Source organism: Osmerus eperlanus, chromosome 10 (assembly GCF_963692335.1).
Source record: "Osmerus eperlanus chromosome 10, fOsmEpe2.1, whole genome shotgun sequence".
Taxonomy (NCBI): domain Eukaryota; kingdom Metazoa; phylum Chordata; class Actinopteri; order Osmeriformes; family Osmeridae; genus Osmerus; species Osmerus eperlanus.
In genome coordinates this window covers 10973298-10997747 of record NC_085027.1, presented here as the reverse complement: position 1 = coordinate 10997747, position 24450 = coordinate 10973298, and the positions used below count along the sequence as shown (strand labels likewise).

Sequence of the window (24450 nt, the reverse complement as noted above, 5' to 3'; positions counted from 1 at the left end):
AAAGGTCAAGGAAGACAAGTTAAAAGCTCCGTACAAGTATGCAGATGAGGAATGAGCTCGCTTGAATGTGTCTTTCAGATTTGACTGTAAGGGTATCAAAGCACTGATTAGCTTTCATTGTTACACTGTTCTAAAAATTCTTCATATTTCTGTATGTTTTTTATAACTGCATGATGAGAACAGGTCTAATAATAATAAACACATAGGCCAATGTAACTCAAGCATTCAAATGTCCTTCAATAAAATGTTTCAGCAGTGTCAAAACACACCATCTGAAAATGTGTAAAAATAACTTGACAGTATTTTTCCTACTGTCAGACAATCCACTGATTTAAACTAGAATTTATTACAACTCTGAGGCACATGTATGATAAAAAGGGAATGATGATGTACTGATAGCAGTATGAATAGTCATCATTTTAAAAGAAAACTTCAGAAAGTTTTGAAAAAGGTTTTACATGGTAGAATAGTTACACTCATGAACTTTACGTCACATAAGTGATAGTATGTTAAAAAATGAAGAATGAAAATTAACTATCCTTGATAACTGGCAATGGACACATGATCTGTATTTGTAAAAAGCACCTTGTATCAGACACAACATACACACTGACATTGGTCAGTACACACAGCACAAAGATAAAGTAATACTGCTGCAGTGGTTTTGTAAACAATTGTTTAACAATTTTTTTAAGGAATAGAAGAAGAATATTTTAAGAGTGATCAAATACTATCATAATAGGAACAGTAAAAAAATCTCACCAACTTATTTCTGCAATCAATGCGCAAATATAAGCATGCATTAAGTGGTTTTCCTATGGTTCACAAGTACTTTAAGAGTAAAATGTGAGTCCAAAGTTTTACAGAATATAATACAAAAATATAATACCATAGTTAAGATAACAAATTTTGCATTAAACACATAACAGTTCACTACAGAGGTTTACACACGCTGCTCCTTCAATATCTGCTACAAAAGTTATTGTTTTTTTGTTTCAGGACTGTTGACTCAAAAACAGTACTCAACCCTTTTAGCAAGGCCATTTTCAGTGAATGGAATGCTGAAGATCCAACACAAAAACATTCAAGGCTTTTAAAGACACTTAAGTATTGGATATCGCTACGTCAAACTCTGAAATCACAGGTGTTAAATAGACATTGGCTTTGGTCAAAGATTTACAGTCTAATCAGTCTTCGATACAGAGGGCTGTGGTCAGGGAAGACTTTCTATGTAGTATTGCACATTATGGAAATAAACATATTTGTTCTACAGTGTAATATAGAGCCTGTCCTAATACAGTGCAGTGATTGAGGGGAAAAGGTAGCAATAATTACAATAATGATCCTACAGTCAAAACGACATGAAACCTTAGTCAAAGTGCAAAATAACCTCTTTCAACCCTCACTGTATTGTCAGAAGTGGTAAAAATCAGTTTCTGCTCCACACCAATCCCCTCCGAAATGTGGACGCTCTCTATAAAACATTACAAGCATCCAGGGACTTCACAATGATGTTAGAAAAGTATCAATGCAAGGATAGATGTACAATGCATGTCAACGTGTTCAACACCACAGGCATTCTTCAGTCATGATTTTTGATTTTCCTCTTCAGAGGCAGGCAGATGAAATACAAAGCAACTTGACGGACCCTCTGGGGCCGATCTTCACAATTTTTTTTATTGCACTGTGCAAAAACTTAAGTAGGGGAGGCAGCTTTAGATAAATAGAAAAGTAAATCAACACAAATGGGTATTCCAAATGGGTATCCCAAATGGGTATTCGAAAAAAGTGGAAGGGGACATTAACTGTCAGTCATAGCTGGAGGAGGTCACACACAGGACGTCTGGTGGAGAGGGGAACAACTGTTAAGTCTAAGGAAGGGCGGTTGAGCATGGGGAGGGGGAACAGAGTAAATGATGATGAGCATTCCTTTTCTTTAGTTTTTGTTGTATATTTTCTCAAAAAGAGACATTTCTTCAAGGGAGTGTGGGGGCTGCAAAACATTCAGCTTCTCAGCAGCAATAGAAGAGCAGCAACCAGGAGATTAGCCCTGCCCAGGCCCACTGAGCGTGTGTTTATGTGCTCATGTATGTGTGTGTGGAAAGAGGAGGAGCAGGTGGAGGCTGTGATAGTCTGTGGAGTTTGTGCAACTAGAGTAGCGAACACCTAAAGAAGCTGCTCTTCTTAGACCGGTTCTCTGTGATCTTGACGGGTCCACCCCCTCCTGAAGAATTTGTGTCATTCTGGAAAAAAGAGACAGTGACATGAAATGTGAAGTGGACAAAAACTATTATTATTATTTATACTTCTGAGCTTGTCTGAAAAGGGTTGTAAAGAGGCTCGTAAACAGGGCCGTAAACATACAATTTTTCTGTTGAGTCTTGTCATTATGTCTCTGCCGAGGGTAAAGAAGGCCTGTTCCAATAAAACACAAAGACACTGGTCAAAGTGTATGGCTTGCACAATAAACTACAAATTGTTCTTTCTATACAAACACAGGACTACAAGATGATGAACAGTCGAACTCACCTCTTCCACATTTATGCTGGATTTTGCACTGGTTTCTAAAAACTTGATCCCATAGTCAATTGCCAACTGTGTAGATTGAGTCATATGTTAAGACCAAACGATCATAATCATCAACCGAAATATTTTTGAATGGTCATCAATCAAACTACGAGACACTGCAAAAGAAAATGTGCCACAATGAACCTTGCGTACCTTCTCTCCTCTCTCTTTGGACACCTGCCTCTTGTCATTCATGTCACATTTGTTCCCCAGAATCATTCTCTCCACATCTGAAGAAGCATGCTAAGAGGGGAACAGAGAGAACCATTACGTAGCTGTCTCTGATAAAGACTAGCACATCTTTCACCTGAACCCCCCCCCAGAGAAATGTTCAATGACCGCCTTTTTGTTTAGGTTCATTTGAAACCGAGATTCAAAGGTGCTTAGATGCAATACCCAAATCTTTCAGAAGATGGCAACATAGTATAAAGAAATTAAACTTTTTGTGGGTCCTCTCGAGGATCATTGCAACTGCTCCACAGTGGTGATTTAGCCTTGCTAATTAGCTTTACCTCCTCTATGTTCCGGATCCAATTCTTGATGTTCTCGAATGACTTGTCATTGGTGATGTCATACACCAGCATTATGCCCTGCAGGACAAAGGAAAGGAAGTGATGTCAGCGGAAGTGACACACATTGGGGTATGAACAGGAAAAGCCCAACCTTTCAGCCTTCAAACCATGACCCAGTAAGGATGTCTGTGCTGTTCCGGTGCTATATGTCTTTAAACTTGTCAAGTCCCACGATGGCAAAACAAGACCATTTATGAAGCCCAAAATTTATATAATCTAACACAAGTCCCCAACACAACTCAGGGAGCATTTCAGAACCTTTCAGGAATGAAACGCAGGGAATTAGATTACATTTCTGTTCTCTGTTTGTAGAACACAACAATGGTTAAACTGACCACAGAATAAACGAAGTGAAAAGGCCCAGCTGGGAGGCGTACCAGAGAGAGGCCAAGCGCAGTAGGATTGAGAGGGTGTGACCAACATGAAGGAACAATATGCACAGCCCCGACAGGAACAACACTATCAACTGGGGGGATTTCTTGGTCGAGTATCTTGCAGTGAGGGGGATGAGGGCGGGAACTCCACAGTCACGTGTGTTTCTTCACTCAGAACATGTGTTTCATATATATACAATGAGCTCATGATCACCAACAACGCTTTACAGCACTAAAAATGAGTTTTGCTCCTCAAATACCTGAGAGGGAGATAGGAATTGAGGGTGAATGGTTTATCTGTTATTGCCTCTGTTGATAGAGAAATAAGTCAGGACTGTGAGCTTGTGATACCAAGGTAACATATTGAGAGGAACAGAAAACCGAGGGGTGTTAGCTTTCTAAACACATCACTCTGATCCAACCTTTTAGCAGTCCCTCGTCTGGACTATGTTTTGTGACCTTTGTCTGTATATGTTCTCTGTGAAAATGCCAGAAGCTAAAAGGTCTCTATAACTTTCAACGCAACACATACTGTAAGTCTTTATCTATTGACTGGGCTTAAAACAAGCATTTTAGATCTTCATTTGTGTTAAGTGTAGACTAGACAAAGAAACCTACTTAATAATAATAATAATAAGACTTTACTTATATGGCACATTTCATACAAGAATTGCAGCTCAAAGTGCTTTTCATAAAATCAGTAAATAATTAATAATTAATTAATCTCACTAGTCATGGAACACGCACACATGTGGAGGGACACACACATGACAGAACATCCACCGGAGAATAGTTGGACTATGTTTGACTCAATACCAATCTGAGTCAGGTTAGGTCCCGTTGTCTGATATGGCTCATCTAAAAAACAGACCTAAAAGGTTGCTTCAATGATACTATGTCCAATGAGTGAATAGGAGGGGTGGGGTCTTACCATCGCTCCTCTGTAATAGGCTGTTGTGATGGTCCTGAACCTCTCCTGGCCAGCTGTGTCCCTGTGTGAGAAGAGAGTGTATAAGAAGGGCGAAACACAATGTACATGCTTGGAACAGACATTGACAGGGATATTTTGCATATGTGAATTTGCCAATGATAAGTAGGTCAAGAGAATGTACACAAATTTGCAAGAGCGTAAATGCAGACAAGCACACAGCCAAAACTCATGTACACACCCAAACCCCCCCCACATAGACACACTTAATCTACATCATCATCAACCTAACTACACAAACAATCACTGTACTGTGTTATGTATCAGATTTACTTAACGCTGCTGGCAAATGATTCAACTAGTACTGGTTATGTGGTCTGGATGGCTACTGTAACAGAATGTATACTGTACATACAAATTATATCAATCAATGGTCTTTGCGAGAAAGATTATAAAGACATTTTACCATATCTGAAGCTTGATTTTTTTCCCATCCAACTCAATTGTCCTGATTTTGAAGTCAATACCTGTAATGGAATGAAGGAAAGTTATGAATCAATAGATATGTGAATTAAGAACAAGAAGTCTAAGTCATCTAAAAACGAGTGCTAAAACAACACTACATATATCCAATACTAACTGTCTCAGTCAAAGGCACCTGGGTTAGCTTAATCAGCCTAATAAAACAATGTTATTTTCTCACATTTCACCCTGATCTCTTGCCTCCTGTGCATCAATGTCAATTGTTTTGGTGCATTTTGGTTCAGAAGCACAAACACATAGCACACCAGTACCTCAATCTGGTTGCCTCAGATAAAACAGTTCAGACCTAATTTAAGCACAGGGATGTTACGTCAAAGTCTTTCCAATCCACAATGTTGGAAAGGATAAGAAGTGGGTACAACAAGTGTGATTGGGTCACACAACTTTTGGAGTCATTCAGAGCTCAGGGGGATCCCTTGCGGGGAAAGTCTAAAATCAGGCTTAAAGGTCTGCGTGCCTGAGGGAGGCCCACAGTGCCAGGCTCATATAACACACTGCCCAGCTCCATTACACACCAACACATCACCAGTGTGGACTTTAGGGTATGCATACTCACATATAGCAATGTGTAATGAATGCACACACACACCTTAGTAAGTTCTATATTTTTCTTACTTCTGACAAAACTACAGGTGGGGGACAGAACATGAGAGCACGTCCACTGATGTCAGTTGATAGTCATGCCAATGCAGCAACAGGCAGGCCAGGGTGTCCACCCTAACCTCCAAGTGCTCAAGTGAATGCTGTTAGCTTGGTGATGATCTCTCCTGGTTCTCCCGGCACAGAGAGCATGCAGGGCTGTCAGGCATCCTCAACCCCTCTGACACCCACTGGCCCCAAAACTGACATGGCTAAATAAAGCAGGAACCCTGGCCCTGGCCTGGACAGCTGTCTGCTTCATGAAAGATCTCCACTAACAATGGCCATATTGGTGAGAGTGGGACAGTCAGCGAAAGAGAGAGAGAGAATGAGAAGCTATTGCTTGCAAATAAAATTTGGTAGCATCTTGCCAATTACTCCAAAGCACTATTAGCACTATTGCTCTGCGTTTGGCTAACCCTCGTACATTTCAATGTCTTACAGAAAAGAGCCGCCATTAAAATAGACCATGGGAAAGGACAGAGCATGTCATTGGTGGGTAACCTGAGAGGACCCTTGTCAATTATCAGTCGAAGGCTGGAACAAGTGTCCATATTAAAGCATAATGAGATGGTCCTGTGGCTTCCGGTGCTGCATGACAAATAGAGGTCAAAGCAGCTCTGACAGGAAGTAGTGGGCTGCAGCAAAAACTGGTTAAAAAACATGTAATTAACAACAATGTCTTCACTTCAGATCATCTGTGATAATTATTGAATTCCAATCCAAACTGCATTATGTATACTATCTAATAATGAGCATGGGTCTTGGCCCAAATTAGGCTTGACAAACCTACAGAATAGCTGTGCTATTAGCCTACAGTAGGTTTTGAAACACTCCTCACAACACCAAATGTATCAAACTTCCTCTCCTGCACCAACAGAAAAATCCATCTTCCAAGAGGATGAAGACTAGCTAGCTTTGTTTCAACCTCACCAATCAGTCATCCTAAACTCATATTAGGGGAGTAAAACTCCCGTCAAGGATGGGACGAATTGTCATCTGCCCATCTTCCTTTCAGAACAAGCAACAACAGCAAAAAAAACAACAATGAGGAGAATTCACTATTTAGAAACAACTCCACAGCGGGTGAATTCCAATGGCTGTGATTCAATTTCCGTTCTTTTGTGAGGGGCTTGGCTGGAGCATTCCACCAGGGAGAAAGACAGAGTGTCCATGCAGTGTTGGTGGGTGGTTCTGATTCCACAGCATGGGGTGTGTGTGTGTGTGTGTGGGGGGGGGGGGGTTACTGGCGGTCAGAGCTTCCCTCTTCCCTCCCTCCACCCTCAGTCACTGTCCAGGAAGAAGAACCTGGTTGGTGGTGGTCATTAGGGAAGCTTGCAGCGGAGCCGGCCCCAAGGTCACTAACCTCTCCTCTCAGGGTTTTATACAAAGAGGAAGGGATGTGACAGACCGGCTGGTAGCTCCCCAACAGGCGGAAGAATGTGGGATAAGCACACAGTGACACACAGACCCACACAGGCTGCACAAACACACGTTGTTGCTCGTTCACATACACTAACACTTATACACACACACACACACACACACACACACTGATGGCCTAGCCTATACAACTATGCAAACACACTCACACAGCCTACACATAACGGACACACACACATAAAGCCCAACCCTGAACACAACAGCTGGTCAGCTGACACTCACGAGACTCAAAGCAGATTTCTGACAGTACGGCTTCTGTTTCCACAGACCATTGTTGGACGGACTTGAATCGTGGGAGATCATTAGATATTCACCCTCTTAGTCATACAACGTTCCCAATACTCATGCTGTACAGTGCCGTTTTGAACAGCACAGCTGTCCAGTTGAACATTTGTGACACTTTTGAATAGGATGGGATCATTATGGTTGTTGTGTGGCCCTACAGTAGCAGCTGGTTTAGTGGAGAGGTGGGAGGAAGGGTTTGCCTAACAGCTATCCAGTAGCTTAATAGTTTATCTCTAACTGGAGCCTCCATCTCATCCTGAGGATATAGGACTTACTTAGCAACGAGAATGTTTTCGGTGTGATAAGATTTTTTTTCCTTAGTAAGAAGCACATCAACGCTGATTAGGAGATTACACATTAATGTCTCTGGGTCAAATCAGTGAATAGAGAAAGTCACCCACCCTAGAAACGTAGGCTATACCAATACTTCAATTTATTATGTCAACAATTGTCATAGCATGCCAATTTGGGCATGCCAATTTGGTTGAAGTGAAACTAAATGTGTGTCTGAGCAACTTTAACCACAGGAACCACCTAAACAGACATCACATTTACATGTGCATGTGCTGTACCTGTGGTTAGCTTATACTGTGGCACAGGGCTAGAGCAAGCCTCTATCTTCATATAACATCCTGTTGAAAGAAAGAGCCTCTTCACACTTCCTGTTTCAGGAAGACTAAAGACATAGAAACCTGAAAAAACTCAACCACCTGTCTACTCTGACGCAGAGGAAAGTCTACAAGTCTGAGTTAAATCATGAGCTAAATCTGACTTTACATTAGTCAACTTCTTTGGAGGTAGAATATTGAACCCTTGTTTCACTAAAGGAGTCTGTTTTACAATGAATGTGGTGATCAACTGTAATCACATTTTAGCTTTGTCTTTTTAAGATGATGATTTACCAAATCAATAGATGTTAGTTTCGAGTGAACTTTGTGTTCTTGGGTTACAAAGATTAACTTTCTGACAGACTTCAATAACCTGCTTTTATGATAGATGTATAAGCTCACAAGTGAACAATGAAGTGAAGTAAAGTCATGGGAACAAAAAAAATAAATAAAAGGGAAAGGCAGTTTTACTCAAATCAACACAAGTAACCAACACCTTCCTGCCATTCTAGTAAAAATAATTATTTAAACTAGCCCACTTTTAATCTGGATTCTAATGTGAGAATACATTGGTTTTGTCCAATAATGCACATGAAACAAAGTGACATAGTTATCTTTTTTGCCTAATTTCCTTCAAATTAATGCAGGCTGCATATTTCATCTTCAAGAAGGCTTAACTGAACAATGGAATGTTTCTTATTTTCCTCGTAACTAGGTCTAATTTCCCTTTACCTTTATTTGAAATTCTAACACTCAATTGTATGAAACCCAACTTTGATGTCAGTAAGAAGAAACAATCAAATGTGCATTATTTCTACCAGGGCTCTGCCCACAAGTCTACCTGTAGTACACATCCAACAGGTAAGGATAAGCTACACGACAATAACTGGTTGTTTCCGTTTTGCACGTTGCTAGACGAAACATCACCTCTGACTTAAATTCATGAAATTCATTCTGACAACTCGTGCTTATTCTGCAGACAGGCGAGGGCCTCGTTCCTCATACTATTTTAACGTGCACACAATGGTCAAAAGACAACGTAAGACAAAACACTCAGCTGTCCTTTAGCTTGCTTCCCATTGTTCATCACCGTTATGTAAGTAACATAACTCCATTTTAAATTTATATGAATAAATGACAGAAAACTGACCTATTGTTGATATGAAGGTAGTGTTGAATGCATCTTCGCTGAATCGAAACAGGAGACATGTCTTTCCAACTCCACTGTCTCCAATTAGTAACAGTTTAAAAAGATAATCATATGTTTTTGCCATATCCTCCTTCGCTTCAATCCCTTTGATTTGACTGTCTCTAACGAAACTGGACACTTTTGGTCCAGCTAGCTACACCTCTTTGATACACTGTAACCATACAGTAAAGAGGAAACAGGGAAATGTGAGTTTAATGACGTCAACACATAAGAGGCGGGCGCATCCTTGTCATCTGGGTTGCCAGATTGGTAAGAATGTTTTTTTAAACGTTTCTTAAACCTTGCTTTTATTCTTTCTATCCCGCTTATCCAGGTAATTTTAAAGTTTTGTCATGAAATATAATTTATTAACGCTTAAAAAAAATTATAACTTTATTAGTGTATTTCTCATTTAAATTGCTTAATTTGCATACATAATGGTCATAGCCTACATCTTTCAACTTTCTGTGGGTCTGACAAAATGACATGAATCCTTTTTTGTCTTTCAAGTTATCTTTATATATGGAACTCTTGAACTGAAAGCAGCTGCTTTGATACATTGATACATTTCGTACATAAAATCCAGAGAAAGTAAGTAGAAATAATAAATAGTGGATATTTAAGCAGTAACATTTACCATTAAAAAAAATAGCAAATATCTATCAGAATTGTCAGACAACACATGCAGAGGACTGCTATTATATTTAACCAAATATAAGTTAGATGTCTGAAATGTCCCCCACTATTTTGGAATATGTGAGTCAAGTTGTGCGTACATATATTTTAAGAATGATTTTCATTAGTGAAAGTTTTTGTTGAGTTTGTATCCACAAGTTGTATCAACTTTTCACCCATGTACTGTCATGTATTAAACAAACAGTGAATTAGCAGCAGTTTCAGTCCATATCTTGCACTCTACGGCAGATCTCAGCTGTAAACTCGGAGCACTTGGAGTTTCCACCCAGGTCTTTAGTCAGTACCTGAAGAGGAAAAAACATGAACCTTTTATCCCTTCAATAATCACCAATGCTATACCACCCATGTCCATGGAAACTACTGATGCCGATATCAGATAAAAGCAATGTCTCCAGTTTGACAAAAAATGTCAAGCCACAACTCACGATTGTTTTAATCTAGACAATGTATTCAACTATTTCCTAAAAGTATCATAGTATTCTAAGCAATTTACTAAAAATATTAAACTAATTTAGGCAATTTAGTATTACATTTTGCCAGATAAATACCCACCTTCTTGTCACGAATGGTGTCGAAACAAGCTGCCTCAATCTTCTTGCCGTATCCATGGAGACCCATGTGGCGAAGCATCATCACAGCGCTCAGTAGCAGAGCAGTGGGATTGGCCATGTCCAGTCCTGCTATGTCGGGAGCTGTCCCGTGAACCTGGAAGCCACAATAACATAAGTGTCAGTTACTACAGTAGTAACTCAATAGTCATTTTTCCAATTTGCTAAATATAATGTATAATTTGACTGGCTGGAATCAAGGCTATTATGTGACTCGTATGGGTATGCAATGGCCATGTTATTGGTCACTTTTCATGTGACTAAAGATAAGACTTTTAACAGTGTACAAGAAAGAAGTTGACAAAACAGTGTCTTGCATTTGTTCAAGAAACAATTGAACTATTAATGAAAACGGCCCAAATAGCGCAAAACAAACCGATTCAAAAATGGCGACCCCATTGGCTCCAATGTTGCCGCTAGGAGTAACTCCCAGACCTCCAATAAGTCCAGCACACAGATCACTGCAACAGACATACATACACTATCTACTACTGCAGTAATAACAGTCTTCAACAGAATGGTATAGTGACATTAATGCACACAAATAAACAAGCCGAGGTTAGGCCGATAAGATCAAAGCTCTTTTAAGCTATTAATGTGTTTAATAGTTTTAGTAAATTCAATGTACAGGCATTCAAAGGAACACTGACCTCAAAATGTCACCATACAGGTTGGGCATCACAAGCACATCAAACTGAGTAGGATCTTGTACCATCTGAAAGAGAAAGAATTTTGAAATCTGAGATCAGATAACTGAACTAATTGAAACACTTAACAGTTACATTGTTGCATATGGGGTTGGTCTTACATTAAGACACACTGTGTCGAGGTACATCTCGGTGAATTTTATGTCCTTAAAATTCTCTGCCACCTCCCGACATTTTCGCAGGAAAAGTCCATCGGACATGCGCCTGTTCAAAAGAATAAAGCACAATTAAATCAATTATTTAGTTAGTGGTAATCTATTAATCTTTGAAAGCCATTTAATATGTATTCTCGGAATAAAATGAAAGCCTTGTCATACTAACATGATGTTGGCTTTGTGTACTGCAGTGACGCTGCTTCTTTGATTGTTCCTGGCGTATTCAAAGGCATACTCAGCTATACGCCGGCTAGCATCTTCAGTGATCAGTTTGATACTCTGCACCACTCCTTCCACAATCTACAACAGAAAGAATATGTTAATATGACACAAATGTTACCATGGAATATGTTGCATTCTTACATTGTAAGAGGAGGAGGATTGGCTTAGCCATAGACATGTTCAAGGGACAGCGATAACTGTGGCATACCAGCTGAGCAACGGAACAAGACAACAATAACAGAATGTTAAGGTAAATTTGTCCTTAGATTTGAGGGAAATACATCTCAACACTACAATAGGATTTGGCAGGGAGTGATTTTAGGATTCATTGAACAATGACATACAACACCATCAACCACCACTCGATGATGACAAAATGAGCAAAGGAGGACAAGCTGGAGAGCAGAAGTTGATGAACATACAGAAGGGAATCTTGTTAAAACTACTTTTAAGCACTAAGCAAGTTTCAGACAATGGGCTGGTTCGTTCAGCTGTTCCACCTTACCTAGGAAACAACCTGAGGAATAACCTATGTGTTCCCTTTCAAATCCAGCTGGAACAGTGTAAAAGGCTATGAGAACACAATTATTGACAACTAAACAATGATGAGTCCTAAACAACTAGAAAAACATATTTGATACAGCTGCCTACAAGCCATGAGGTTCTGTGCTGGCTTCCCATCACTTGTCCAGCTTGTACATTAAATCATAAAATCATCAGCGACTTGTCTTTGTAAAAAAAATCAACACTATTAATTTATGGCGTGAAACAATGTCCTTACCACATGCTCAATCCCACTGTACTCTCCCTCAGTGTTCTCACGGATGGTGACCAGGTCGACATCGGTGTAGGGGGTCTTGTATCCCTCAATAGAAACACAGGGACGCACGTTGGCGTACAGGTCAAAGGTCTTTCTCAGAAGCAGGTTCATGGAGGGGTGACCTGCAGCAATGGGGGTCTTCAAGGGCCCTTTAAAAAGTAAGGAATGTCAAGTTCCACTTGGCTCCTTTTCTCATTACTGATAAAACATAATTAATGCAAATGTATACAAACTAACAATACCAATAAAAAATAATAATAATGCATTCATTTAGCATATTTTATTCAAAACAACAGATAAGGGGAATTTTAACCTGGGACCTCTTGATATCATGTTAAGTGCTTTACCAGCTTTACCCATAATAACGACTGGACTCATGGTAATAGTGTTGTGGGGACATTAAGAAGGGGCTGGAAGTATCATCATTGGTTTATAAGTGGAGAGAGAGACATTCTGAGGATTGCACTTTTCATACAGGTACCTTTTAAACCGATCTTGCTCTTGTCCATAGATTCCTTTGCATCAAGGGGAATCATCCACTTGCCTCCAGGTCCTTTGATGGCGGTTACATTCCTTTCCTCCCACCCAATAGGAGCCTTTGGAAGGAATATTATGCATTGTTTTATAACAGCGTCTGAACTGTTGATGCATCTACTCTCTTATGAAGTCTAGCCTACAGTCTGTGAGAATGGACTGAGCTGGTGGTTCAAAACGTACTTTAGCCGCCTCAAAGATCTTCATGACGGCTGATGAGATTTCTGGACCAATCCCATCTCCAGGAATGAGTGTAACCGTTTGGATCTGTGGAACGCAAGTTATAGTCCCGTCTATTTACATTCTATAGGATTACTGAGTCAGCAGGGACCTGTTCAGATGCAAAGCAAATGAGAAGACATTGCATCCACCAAGCAAACACACTAGACCTATGTGCAAGTTCTAGAACCCTTGAGAAGCATGCAAGTTGACTTACCCCCCTCGAAAAAGGTTTCGAACCTATTAAAGGTCTCTTTAGAGCCCCAATGACTTGGTACACCTGAAGCGAGAACAAGAACAAACGGAAGGTTATAGATCGCTTAAGTCTAGCGTGCAGATATATGATACTCACAGTACATATGGCAAGCATAGCAACATGAAAACATGTTACCCAAAAACATTGTTTTGTTAAACAATCAGACCGGTATGTCATAGCACATAGATTGCAAACGTTATATTGGGTGACACTGAAGGACACGCACAGAATAGGCCTCACATAGTATTAGTGGACAGCATACTTCATTTCAGAGGCCACCAAGCACCGAAGTGGAAGAGACCCTATACACCCACATTCAATAGAAAAAAATGAAGGTAATAGTGGCGTAATTGATTAAGGCATACAGATTTTCTTACCATTGACCTCCACGCGTTCCCAGCCATACTTGTGATTTGGTCCTACTACTGCTGTTCTAGAGATTCCGGAGTGTAAGCTGATGTCGTCACATACAGGAAGTCCAGTCTCGAGTCTTTACAAGGTTGCCAGTAAATTATATAACCCACGTTAAGTGCAACTGCTTTTGAAACGTTATTTTATGATTGAAAAGGTTCAAGTGGGACATTTTACGTACTACATATTACGCACAGCAATATATATTTAGTGCTACTACTTTAATGCTTTTCATCTCAATCCGTAGCCTACTAACTGACTTACAAAGTATGTAGTTTCTCAGTGCATTGTTAAAACTGTACTACTACTACTATGACCGCTACTTTGTTGTTTGAGTTTTAAAATAAATATATAAGAAAATTATTAATAACTACCTGGCATTACAGGATATAGGTATTATCGTTGCATTCCATATTTGTTGCAATGCTACTGCACACTCATAAAATTATATTAATCTTTGATTGCAGATTACTTTTAAATGGCGCCACCTGGTGGTTCATCATTTTCATCTGCTCTGTGTGCAACATCCTGAAACAATCCAGTGATGAAACAACGTTCAACAAGGACTCAATGCGCGAGCCACTCTACTCCAAGAATGCTTGAAAAGGAATTTCTGTCTTTGACTGCGTCTAAAATAACGAGCTCTGCAACGACGTCTACTTTGTTTGTAAATATACCAATAATCCAAGAAACCCGATCAAAAATTATATGTCTGGAGAATGCATCCATCATGTTCTCATGCAGAGAACATGATGTCGTCTTAAATTACTAAAACAGAAAAAGCATCACGAACTTCCAATGTAATGTGTCTGTGTAATGGAAAAATTACTCGACTAGGATGGGTAATAAGCAAACAATATTTACTGATGAACAGTTCGAGGCATATCAGGTAAGATGTGCGTTATATTTATTTATCTATTTATTATTGAATATGTATAATGTAACCTTTGTATTCACATTACCATTTTAGACTTAAATATATTATTAATAATACATTTAACTGATTTTCATCAACATCATATGCGTGATGCATTGTGTTTCAGGTTAGAGAGACACACCTTCATGAGACCAATATAGATTTTTACATTATTATGGAACGTTAATTATTCTCATCTAATGATCATTATTCATATAGTATAGCATGTTATAATGTTAATTGATCCAGGCTTGTATAGTACTTTCAAAGGTTAGACCTGGCCCAGCAATGTATCAAGTCCAAGCTCCCATTCTGCATGAAGCATCGCTGGGTTCTTCTTAACATTGTTCTCACAGGTGCTACTTCAAACAAAGAACCGTGTGAGAGCCATTACAATAGTGGTATGGGTATTCCATAAAATACATAGTTTAGAAATGGTTTACAATTGATTTCCAAGTTGTCCAAAAAGCCTCTTCGTAATGGAATCTGGTTTGGAAAAAAATCTGCTTCTTATAGTATATGTAATAGAAACTATTTAGTGTAATTGGCTATATTCTTGTGTTTCCCTCTAAGACTAGGCTTTTATCTTTGTCTAACAACAGACCTGCTGGACACAATCTCAGACGCATTACCAAATGTTGGCCGTTATCATATCATCATGGCAGAGCCATATCTGGTTACCACTGCTGATTTAATCTTGCACAATTGTCTTGTTCTGCTCCTCTTGTAGGATTGCACTTTCTTCACACGCAAAGAGATCCTACGGTAAGTTAAATATCTGCTTTACCACCCCAGCTTAAAGACCTTCTGTAGGTCGTCTCAGTAGCTTGTAATGAAGGACTGTTGTACCATGTGGTTGTTTCAACAACTTAAATACACGTGAACATGAATGTTTGACACTTCATAAGAAAGTCATAATGGGCCAGGGCCAACCACATCGATAAAACGTATGTCTCAGTGGTGTTGAGCACACAATCAACTCAACCATTATCTTAATGGCTTGGCCCAGATACTTTCTGAGTTGTTTCTAAATAAAAAAAATTGAGAGACAGTTTGTAATTATGTATTTCGCTGGTTATTTGGGGCAAAGGAACTTTCATTAAGACTGTAAATCAAGAATCATCCAATGGTTTTATTACTCATGTATATATAATTAGGCCCACATCAATCTAATAGCCAATCTACTGTCTATTCTTCATCGTTTTTTGACCAGTGGTTTTCTACAGCCCCCACTTTTGTTGCTTAACTTCAAACTGCCTCTGTAACTGGAGCTAGTCCAAAAACAGTGAAACTCTGTCTCATGCTAGTTTTTGCTGGCCTCAGTATTCTAAAGCAATTAAATTGCTGTAGTGTTGCCAGGGGCTGGTGTTTTTTTTTCTCTGTCAGCCGTTTATTTTCTTCAAATGTAGGTCATGACCATAATACTGCTTTCAAAATGTTACATAGTCAATGGGATTATGACTTCAGAGATTTATATTATGATTAAGTATATTGCATTGTGAAGCATTCTGGAGAATCAGTTTACTGTAGATTACAGTCAGATAATTGTTGACTCATTGTGTGTTCTGCGTAATCAATGCTCTCTTGCTAGCTCATTACGTCTCTTTGCTTTAGTGAGTTTGTGTTTACAGTAGTGTATTGATTACCTCATGCATCATTAACTAGCAAACTACTGAAGTGTTCCTTTAATTCACGTAATTTGTATATTATCTTAAAACATGAAGAATACATTTTAAGTTCAATTGTAAATGTAACCATACCTTTATGTGGTTAAGTTGTATTTAAAATATTTAAAACAATTAAAGCTGTTCTTAGTAGTAGTAGGAGTAGTACTAATAGTCAAAATCACTCTCTCTGTTGAACCAGACAATTTTATCCTCACATTTTGCTTTTGTCTGGCATTGTAAAACATACACCACTTCAGGGTACATTATCCTCATCATGGCAACATTGTATCAGGAGACTTGAGTTGAACGAATTCCCAGCAAGATAGCACTGGGTCCTGCTGTATGACGCACACACAGTCCCCCAAGATGGATTGCCGCAAGCACAGATGTGCCACAAATGGGCCAATAAACCTTCAGCCTGGAGTGTGAGTCACATGAAACGCCAGTAACACAAAGTCATGAGCTGGGCTCTACTGCAGACCAGCGGGCAGGCAGGAAGACTGACTGTGTAGGTGGTCCTGATATAAAGCGGAGGTTTTATTTGTGAACTGATAGATATTTTATCTAGAGCCATTTGAGTGCTGTCTGTTCCCAAGGTACGGTCATGGCGATAGTGGATACTGTATGAGTTTCCCTTCCTGTTTGAACTGAAATAGCATTTTTTTCTCTGTCCTTGGATTTGATGGTTTATGGACACGGTTCAGTTAAAGGTCATCAGGCAATACACTGTACACTGGAGTCCCTGTCCTTATTTTATATTGATAATAATGTGTGGCTGTGCTGTAACAACATTTCAACCATTAGGTTCACTTAGGTTTATATAATTGTACCCCATCAGTAAAGTTACCTAGAGTCTGGAAAAGTGCAAATGATAAAGACTAACAACGATTTCCATGTTAAGTTAGATCTATCGTAACTTATGTCCTATACAGAAGAAAGGCGTATCTTGCCAAAATGATCCATGTGGTCAGATTTTGTTTTGTTCCATCTGCTATCAAGATTTATCCTTGTATGGATTAGGACCACAAAACCAGCCTGCCAAGGTGCTGTATCTTCTGGAATCCTTCCCAAACTCATTCATTTTCTAAAGACAGGAGTGCTTTGCTCTATGCTAATTGCCTGCCAGGAGAGAATCTCTTTCAGGTTTATAGTCTGAAAATTACGTTGATCTGGGATCACCCCAGACAACCTCTGATTGGTCATTTGCAGAAAAGGTTGGCCCCTTGTGTGGTGATAGAGCAGGTTTTGGGCATTAGTTACCCATGCAATTCACAACTTATCATCTGATACCTTTATTGACAACGAGAGTAAAAGGATCGTGGGAGTGTGAAATATAGTAATTTCTCAAAACATTTGGAAACAATAATTTCACAAAATGTTCATGTGGCCTTGTGTCTTTGCTGAAAAATGCAAAAATGGTGATGTGTTTTTCATATTTAGTCTTCGGTCTTGAATTGCTTCCCCCTGATATTTGAGACATTAAGTTCCCCTTATGGCATTTCACTGTTTCCTTCAGTGGAGATGTGTGGAGGTTCAGAATGGTGTGATATAAAGTACATTCACCACTACCTCAAAGGCCTGAAGGCTAATTTACAGAGCTGTTTGGCCGCTCCCGCGTGCAGACGGATTTATCTCTCCAGAAGTGGTGACACTGCCCTGAAGACATAAGATAAACGCCAGAAAGGCTCAGTTGCTGAAGAATAAGCAATGGTTTTAGTATTCATTTAAAATGTGATCTGTAAACATCTCCTTAACTTCTTAGCTCTGTTTCAGCCAAGGTTCCTCACATCTTTGACCGAATGACTGCTCTTTGCTCAAATATTGTTATTTACCATAGTTACCAATAATATACACTATATCAAACTGGTATAAAAAAGCAGTTGAATGGGTTTAAGATACATGGTTGTTAATCACTTAATCTGTTTATTCCTTTCCCATTTATAAACCATACGATGTTGATTTAAGGCCAAATTAATTATTCTACGCTAAAGGTATGCAGGTATAGTATACTTTACACAAAGTGTGCCATCATTTGCAGAGTGAAATATTAACATATTGCAGTGCATCATGTGTTCCCTCTCTCTGTTGAAGATTACATGCCAGGTACCGTGAGCTGGCTCCCCACTTAGTTCCAATGGATTACACCAACGAGCCAGATATCAAACTCCCTATGGCACTGATCATCAGCATGCCAGAACTGCAGGTATGCATGTCTTCTTTATGTTATGATGATACCATTTTTTTTATGTAAAATGTAGACCATGAACGTTTTTAAAGTACCTGAAAGTGTAATAAAAGTTGGTCCAAACACAATCTCCTATGGGAAATAAATGCTGTTGGAGTGAAATGGGTTAGTAGTGACATTGTATCAGTGAGGATTCATGTGTCCGAGGCCGTAGTCATTACTGCTCTGATAGCCCTGCCAGTGAGAAACATCCCATTCACTCTCTGCTGAGTCAGCACCGACTGTGATTAGTCAGCCTCAATATGTCACCCACCCTTCCAGCCAATCCCCAGCCTGGCCTGTTACATGTTGAGAGCAACATACTGAACAGACACAGCAGTGTTCAAACTGAGATTCAGCTTAGTCATCGACAAAAAGTGTCTCAGTACAGATTCTCAATTCTAGATTAGTCTTCATCTAAAACTAGCCAAGACTGGATACATACTAATATTTGTCTTCCAGTAGCCAAAGACAGTCAGCTGCATCTGATTAAAAGATTAATACACCTAGATGTAAAGTGCACAACTCCAACAAGGTCATGACAGGCTTCGTACATAAGAAGCTATTCATTTAAACCCTCTATAAGAATCGATGTGGTAAAGCTTCATGTTATAATTGTACACTATAGCAATTAAATTAATCAATTACTTTGGGTTTCACTCCATAAAACTGCATCCATTCCCATGTCACATTAAGTGGCATGTTGTCTCATCAAATCATACCCATAACATGTTTCACCCTGGGGATTAAGAGTGTAGAGACAGTATCCATAGCCCATTCATACTAGGGACATGATAAGTGTCCCATCACCTAGCACTGTGGTTGTAAACATCCCAGTGCCTGACTTCCACAGACTGGAGCCATTTGGAAGCATGAATGATGGTTCCCTGACAACAAGCATAGCCAAAATGGCACCAAAGGTCACACAGTCGTAAATTTGTGTTTCACCTGTGCAGATTTTGACATGAATTAACTCAGTTTAGCCTAGGCAAGCCGAGTGTACCCTATAGCCTACAGCTAAGCTTAGCCTATAGCCTAGCTTAGCTGACGGTGAGGGATAAGAGCCACTTTGCTGACATAGCAATCAGGGAGACGGCACAGTACATGACTAGCTAATGAATGGAACCTGGCACGCAATGTGGAGAGAGTGAGATCAGGAGCTGCTGGACATACGATTAAACAGGCTCTTAGAGTGATTGGACATGTGCATTAGTCTTGTTCTGTATCACAATTAAGTACTTGTCAGTGCAAGTAAGTACTTGTCAGTGCAACAGAGTTGACTGGTCAAAACAAGCTGTTTTCTCTGTATCTTCCCTTTCAAGGAAAATCCTTTTAGAAATCGCATTGTGGAGACCTTCTCAGAAGATGGCGAAGGCAACCTCAGTTTCAACGACTTTGTTGACATGTTCTCTGTACTGTGTGAAACAGCACCGCGAGAACTGAAGACAATATATGCTTTCAAGATCTACGGTGAGCCTCCATGTCACTGACTGAATAGTTGTCAGAAGTCAAAGTACATGCTATTGGCACCATCAGTCATACTTCTTGTTGATTAACTGTGACATTTTCCTTGCTTACAGATTTCAATGTGGATAACTTCATATGTAAGGAGGACATGGAGAAGACATTGACGAAGTTGACGAAAGGGGAGCTGACTCCGGAGGAGGTCAACCTGGTGTGTGACAAGGCTATCGAGGAGGCAGATCTGGATGGAGATAGCAAGCTCTCCTTTGCTGACTTTGAGAACATGATCTCCAAAGCCCCAGATTTCTTAAGGTACAGCGATTCTAAGAGGACAGGGATTCTTTACGATGGAAAAGTACCTATGATAGAACAATCTGCATCAGTATTCAAGTTTGTTAAATAGTTCAGGCCAAAGTTGTTCCTTGTACATTACAGAAATACATGTTAGGACAAAAACAGCCACAACATTGAGTCTTGAGTTTGATGAATGGAGTCAAATGAGTGAGACTTTGAATTCTGCAATTCAGCAAAAATATAAGGAGTCAATAGTGCTTGATCAATTTTTTGGGTGATTGATCATGTCATTGTAAATAGTTGTTTTATTTCAGTACCAAACCATGCAGATGAAACAGCCAGTGGAAGGCCACCTATTTCTGAAAGCTTGATTTATCTTGGAAATAAAATTACCTGTAAATCTGTCGATCACACAGGGTCAGCTTTAGATTGGCTTCAACTTGTCTTCCTTGTTTATCATTGGTGAATTCATTTTAAGTTACAGCTCTGGGAAAGACTAATGTTCGGTTGCCATAGCTGGCATGTTGGTAGCTCTAAGAGAGAGGTGCATTGCCCATTAATAAGCCATCCCACCACATTTCTCCTCATTTTCAAACGAAAAACCTTAAAGACCATAAGCTGTTTTTTCTCAAAGACTTTGATGAATTTCAGCACCTTTTGCAAACTCAATTATAAAGTATTTTCCTTAGTCTCTATTTCACACCTACATGAAATGGGGCAGCAGTCTTCTTTCGAGGTACATAGTCCATGCAAAAGACTGCCATTACTACTGTTTGGGAGAATAAACTGTCTATCAACCTGTCAAGGCAGTGCAGTCCAATATGACATTGGTAATAGTTCACTGGCCAACCCTTGTAAAATGGCAGTACAGTGCCTCTATTTCACTTTAAGTAGCACTATTAGCAACATACTTGTAGGTTAATGGGTGTATTGGAGTTCTGTTCTGTGATCCCCCTCCCTGGCCTGGCATTGTTCCTCACTTCAGAAGTTGCTTTTGTAAATCTTAACTGAAAGTCTGCCAGAGTGACACATAAATCTTTAGAGAAAAGTAATGGTAAGGAAATGGCATGAAATGTTAGCAAGCATGAGTCTTTTGGATTTTTCTGAAAGGTGTTGGGATAATTGAAATATTAATACTGCAGCTGGTGGTACTCTCCTCTGGCTTCAGTCATGCTGCTGAAGAATCAATGTCCTGTGACAAAATGACATTGGCAAAATAACATCTCAGAAAACCCATCTTGCGACAACAGTATAACAATATGATATCTAGTCTATTTACGGTCATTTGGCATTAATAGTTAGCCCAAACAAGAAAATGTATAATTACTGCCATGTTTTCCAGTCTAATCATGTCAGGTCCTGGAGACACATTGAAAAGAGGGAAAATTGTAAATGTGTGAAATGCATTACATTATGTTGTATATCTAACAATGACTCTTATTGTCTACTTATAGCACCTTCCATATACGAATCTAAGGAAACTCAATGAGGAACAGAACATTGCTATGGAGGTGATGCAGAACTACATCCAAGTTCCTCTGAAGTCATCACAAGGCACACTTGGGATTTGACATTTAGGATCCCTATCACCATACCACAGATAGGCCCCTGACCTCAGTCTCACTGAAGCACAGTGCCTGTCCTACCAAACACAAGTGGGGATCTATCTGAACATTGAAGTATATTTTCAATGTGACCTTTGTGATAAAATCTGAAAAGTGGAACCAGGAGTTTTGAATACAGAATTGTGTACCCTGGGGGTCTTTTTCATGGAAGCACAGGCCTTTTTGCCAATTCATGCTCTACAGGAAGTATCACATTAGACACTTTGAAAGAGAAAATCAATAATGCATGATTGTTTTCTCTGTAATCAATTCTTATTCCTTAAAGTTGTACAATTAGATGGACATTAACTCTAATGGAACAAACAATGGTGGTGAACAGAGGGTGATCCAAGATGGGATCATTTTGATACCAGTAGTGCTTATCTTACACAATGTGCAAGGGTTTTAATAGCAAACCTAGGACTTTGTTGCAGATTTTTTTGAAGGTGATATTTGACATGTAACCATTATTTAATTACTGACAAAAAAATGGACAACATAATTCAAGGGCTTTTGCAGTGGAAGTGTATGCCAGAAAGAAAGATGCATACAAAGTATAAAAGCACAGTTTTAGCACATAAGACAGAACAGTCAGGAGCTATGCAATCTGTCTTCGTGATGTGCATGAGACCAATGTAAATTGCTAATATCTTTTTATTTCTCATCAAGTATTGTCTAACCTAATGGAGCATATTGACAATCATACTAAACTGTTATTCAGTTGATGGAAGGGCTTCGTCTCCACCATAATGTCATGCTTTGATACCTTTTCATGCCTCTAAACCTGATACAATAGCAGTAATTTACTTATGAATGAAGTTTTCAGTATTTACAATATTATTATAACATTTGGCTAGACTTGAATAAATACATTTTCGGTTGCAAGATGTGCAGTGAAGTTTTTCAGCTAATTTTTCAACTTTGGGTAATACTATTTTATTGCAAAATTAACCTTTAATAAAGTGCATATTTTAAAAGATGACAGATTAGGCTAGAATTTTGTGTTTTTTTGGATTAATGGGATAATTCCAAAATAAACTGTAAAGATATTCAACATTTTCAAACCTCATAAAGTTTGCTAAACATTGCAGCGTTAGCACTAGAAGTGCAGACAATGTATTTAGTTACATAATTGGTAATGTAAAGTTTTTAAAGTACTTGATGAAGAGAGTTGGATGTCATACTGTACATTATTTTAGAATGTGTTCTTATGAGATGCTTTGCAACTGAAAGATGAATGCATTGTCTCTGCAATGCCCATTTGAAAATGCTATGAATGCTATTAGAAACCATAATTATGCTAATGCACACTTGCTGTTTTTAGAAAAGAGGTACTCTACATATGCACCTACTGTTGTGTGTGCATGAATTTTATGGAAATAAGATATCACTAAGCAATGTACTAGTAAATTTCCTTGAGCTGCAACCTATACCATCTATAAAAACCAAAGAAGGACATCATGTAGCCATAAAACCCATACATCCTCCTTTAGCCAACCAGTGAAAATGGATTGTAATTTGAATATAGCCAGTAAGCAATTTTCAACAGTGCAGATACCTGAATGTAATTGAATAAATTCGTCCTTACATAAGACCCAATGATAATACTTCAAAGGACAAGGAGGAAATTGGAAAACGGGACAAGTTCCAAACTTTTCTTCCAGTGTGGGTATGGCCGTTAAGCATGGGCCCAAGCTTAACAACCACTTAATTTCTCATCACATCCCCTCCAGCTCCCTTTATGAGAATGCCTATCGTACTTGCAGGCAGAGGAGATCACACTGATTGTGCTGCTCTATTAATTGGCTATTCTCTACCTCGCCTAGCATCTGCTGGGTCTGGTTTCCAATACCATGCAGTCTCTGTTATAGAGTTCCATAGTGAAAGGGATATCGCTGAAGCACTAAAGCGGCCATAAAGACATTGATTCTCATTACGCCGCTCGGCCAAGTCCGGTGACGCTGTGTCCTCAATGCTGCAGCCACTGGCCCCCTCACTCCGCTGCAGTCAGTCTCATCTTATTCCCTGACTGTGGCGCCATGTTACATTTATATAAGCTTTCAGACTACACGTGTGGCTCCTAACTGTCAAAGGACACCTCCATACATTGTTTGTTTCCAAATAATGGAATTTCCAGACTGGATAGTTGTTGTCCTCTGGGAAGAAACAGCTGTATTTGTCTTCTGAATGCATCCTCTCTTAAAAACAGAAGCAAGGTTAGGTATCTCAGTTGACATTTTTGTTATTGTGAATGAGCAATTTGCCATCATTATCAGTTGAGTGGGTAACATTAAACTGGGAAGGCAATACACAACCCTTCTTTCCCCTGGAGCTAACTCTGGTAGAGCCCCTTGAAAGAATTCTGAGACCTAATATTCAGATGAATTTACCTTACCTTTTTCAGTATGGAGAAAAGCCCTCTATGTTGCACATCCTAACACATTACCATATCCTACTGTTATTTATGATGTGAAGCCTGCAGTAAATATTTAAAACTCAGACAT

At 39.2% G+C, this 24450-nt stretch overlaps 3 protein-coding genes across 4 annotated transcripts; 1 reads left to right on the top strand and 2 right to left on the bottom strand.

The window, feature by feature from the left end:
- Positions 1 to 1570: 1570 nt before the first annotated feature.
- rab8b (RAB8B, member RAS oncogene family) lies at positions 1571 to 9335 on the bottom strand. Its single transcript, XM_062470842.1, has 8 exons — positions 9111 to 9335; positions 4909 to 4969; positions 4446 to 4506; positions 3081 to 3158; positions 2722 to 2811; positions 2530 to 2595; positions 2365 to 2415; positions 1571 to 2243 (listed from the first exon to the last, which is right to left on the bottom strand). The coding sequence occupies exons 1-8, from the start codon at positions 9232 to 9234 to the stop codon at positions 2151 to 2153; spliced, it is 624 nt and encodes a 207-aa protein (XP_062326826.1). The 5' UTR covers positions 9235 to 9335; the 3' UTR covers positions 1571 to 2150.
- A 300-nt stretch (positions 9336 to 9635) lies between these two features.
- Positions 9636 to 13871, bottom strand: LOC134027984 (isocitrate dehydrogenase [NAD] subunit alpha, mitochondrial). 2 transcript variants are annotated; one of them, XM_062471271.1, is made up of 11 exons: positions 13744 to 13871; positions 13328 to 13390; positions 13075 to 13158; positions 12839 to 12953; positions 12319 to 12506; positions 11482 to 11615; positions 11262 to 11364; positions 11104 to 11168; positions 10830 to 10914; positions 10398 to 10550; positions 9636 to 10129 (listed from the first exon to the last, which is right to left on the bottom strand). In XM_062471271.1, the coding sequence occupies exons 1-11, from the start codon at positions 13768 to 13770 to the stop codon at positions 10046 to 10048; spliced, it is 1101 nt and encodes a 366-aa protein (XP_062327255.1). In that variant the 5' UTR covers positions 13771 to 13871; the 3' UTR covers positions 9636 to 10045. The 2 variants fall into 2 exon arrangements, with proteins under 2 accessions (XP_062327255.1, XP_062327254.1); XM_062471270.1 differs by having other exon boundaries at positions 13732 to 13817.
- Positions 13872 to 14317: 446 nt separating this feature from the next.
- LOC134027985 (calcium and integrin-binding family member 2-like) lies at positions 14318 to 22831 on the top strand. Its single transcript, XM_062471272.1, has 6 exons — positions 14318 to 14666; positions 15424 to 15458; positions 18452 to 18563; positions 19907 to 20054; positions 20165 to 20360; positions 21797 to 22831. Exons 1-6 carry the CDS (start codon positions 14616 to 14618, stop codon positions 21816 to 21818), a joined length of 564 nt encoding a protein of 187 aa, XP_062327256.1. The 5' UTR covers positions 14318 to 14615; the 3' UTR covers positions 21819 to 22831.
- The last annotated feature ends 1619 nt before the right edge of the window (positions 22832 to 24450 follow it).

Coding starts and splice junctions, on each gene's coding strand:
- rab8b (XM_062470842.1), bottom strand. CDS start 9,234: ATGGCAAAAACATATGATTATCTTTTTAAACTGTTACTAATTGGAGAC. Junction 2,416..2,529: donor CCAGCATAAATGTGGAAGAG/GTGAGTTCGACT, acceptor TTATTGGAACAG/GCCTTCTTTACCCTCGGCAG. Junction 2,244..2,364: donor CAAGACTCAACAGAAAAATT/GTATGTTTACGG, acceptor TCTTTTTTCCAG/AATGACACAAATTCTTCAGG.
- LOC134027984 (XM_062471270.1), bottom strand. CDS start 13,770: ATGGCTGGGAACGCGTGGAGGTCAATGGTAAGAAAATCT. Junction 13,391..13,731: donor GGTCAATGGTAAGAAAATCT/GTATGCCTTAAT, acceptor TTCTCGCTTCAG/GTGTACCAAGTCATTGGGGC. Junction 13,159..13,327: donor CGAAACCTTTTTCGAGGGGG/GTAAGTCAACTT, acceptor TGCGTTCCACAG/ATCCAAACGGTTACACTCAT.
- LOC134027985 (XM_062471272.1), top strand. CDS start 14,616: ATGGGTAATAAGCAAACAATATTTACTGATGAACAGTTCGAGGCATAT. Junction 14,667..15,423: donor AACAGTTCGAGGCATATCAG/GTAAGATGTGCG, acceptor CTCCTCTTGTAG/GATTGCACTTTCTTCACACG. Junction 15,459..18,451: donor ACACGCAAAGAGATCCTACG/GTAAGTTAAATA, acceptor TCTCTGTTGAAG/ATTACATGCCAGGTACCGTG.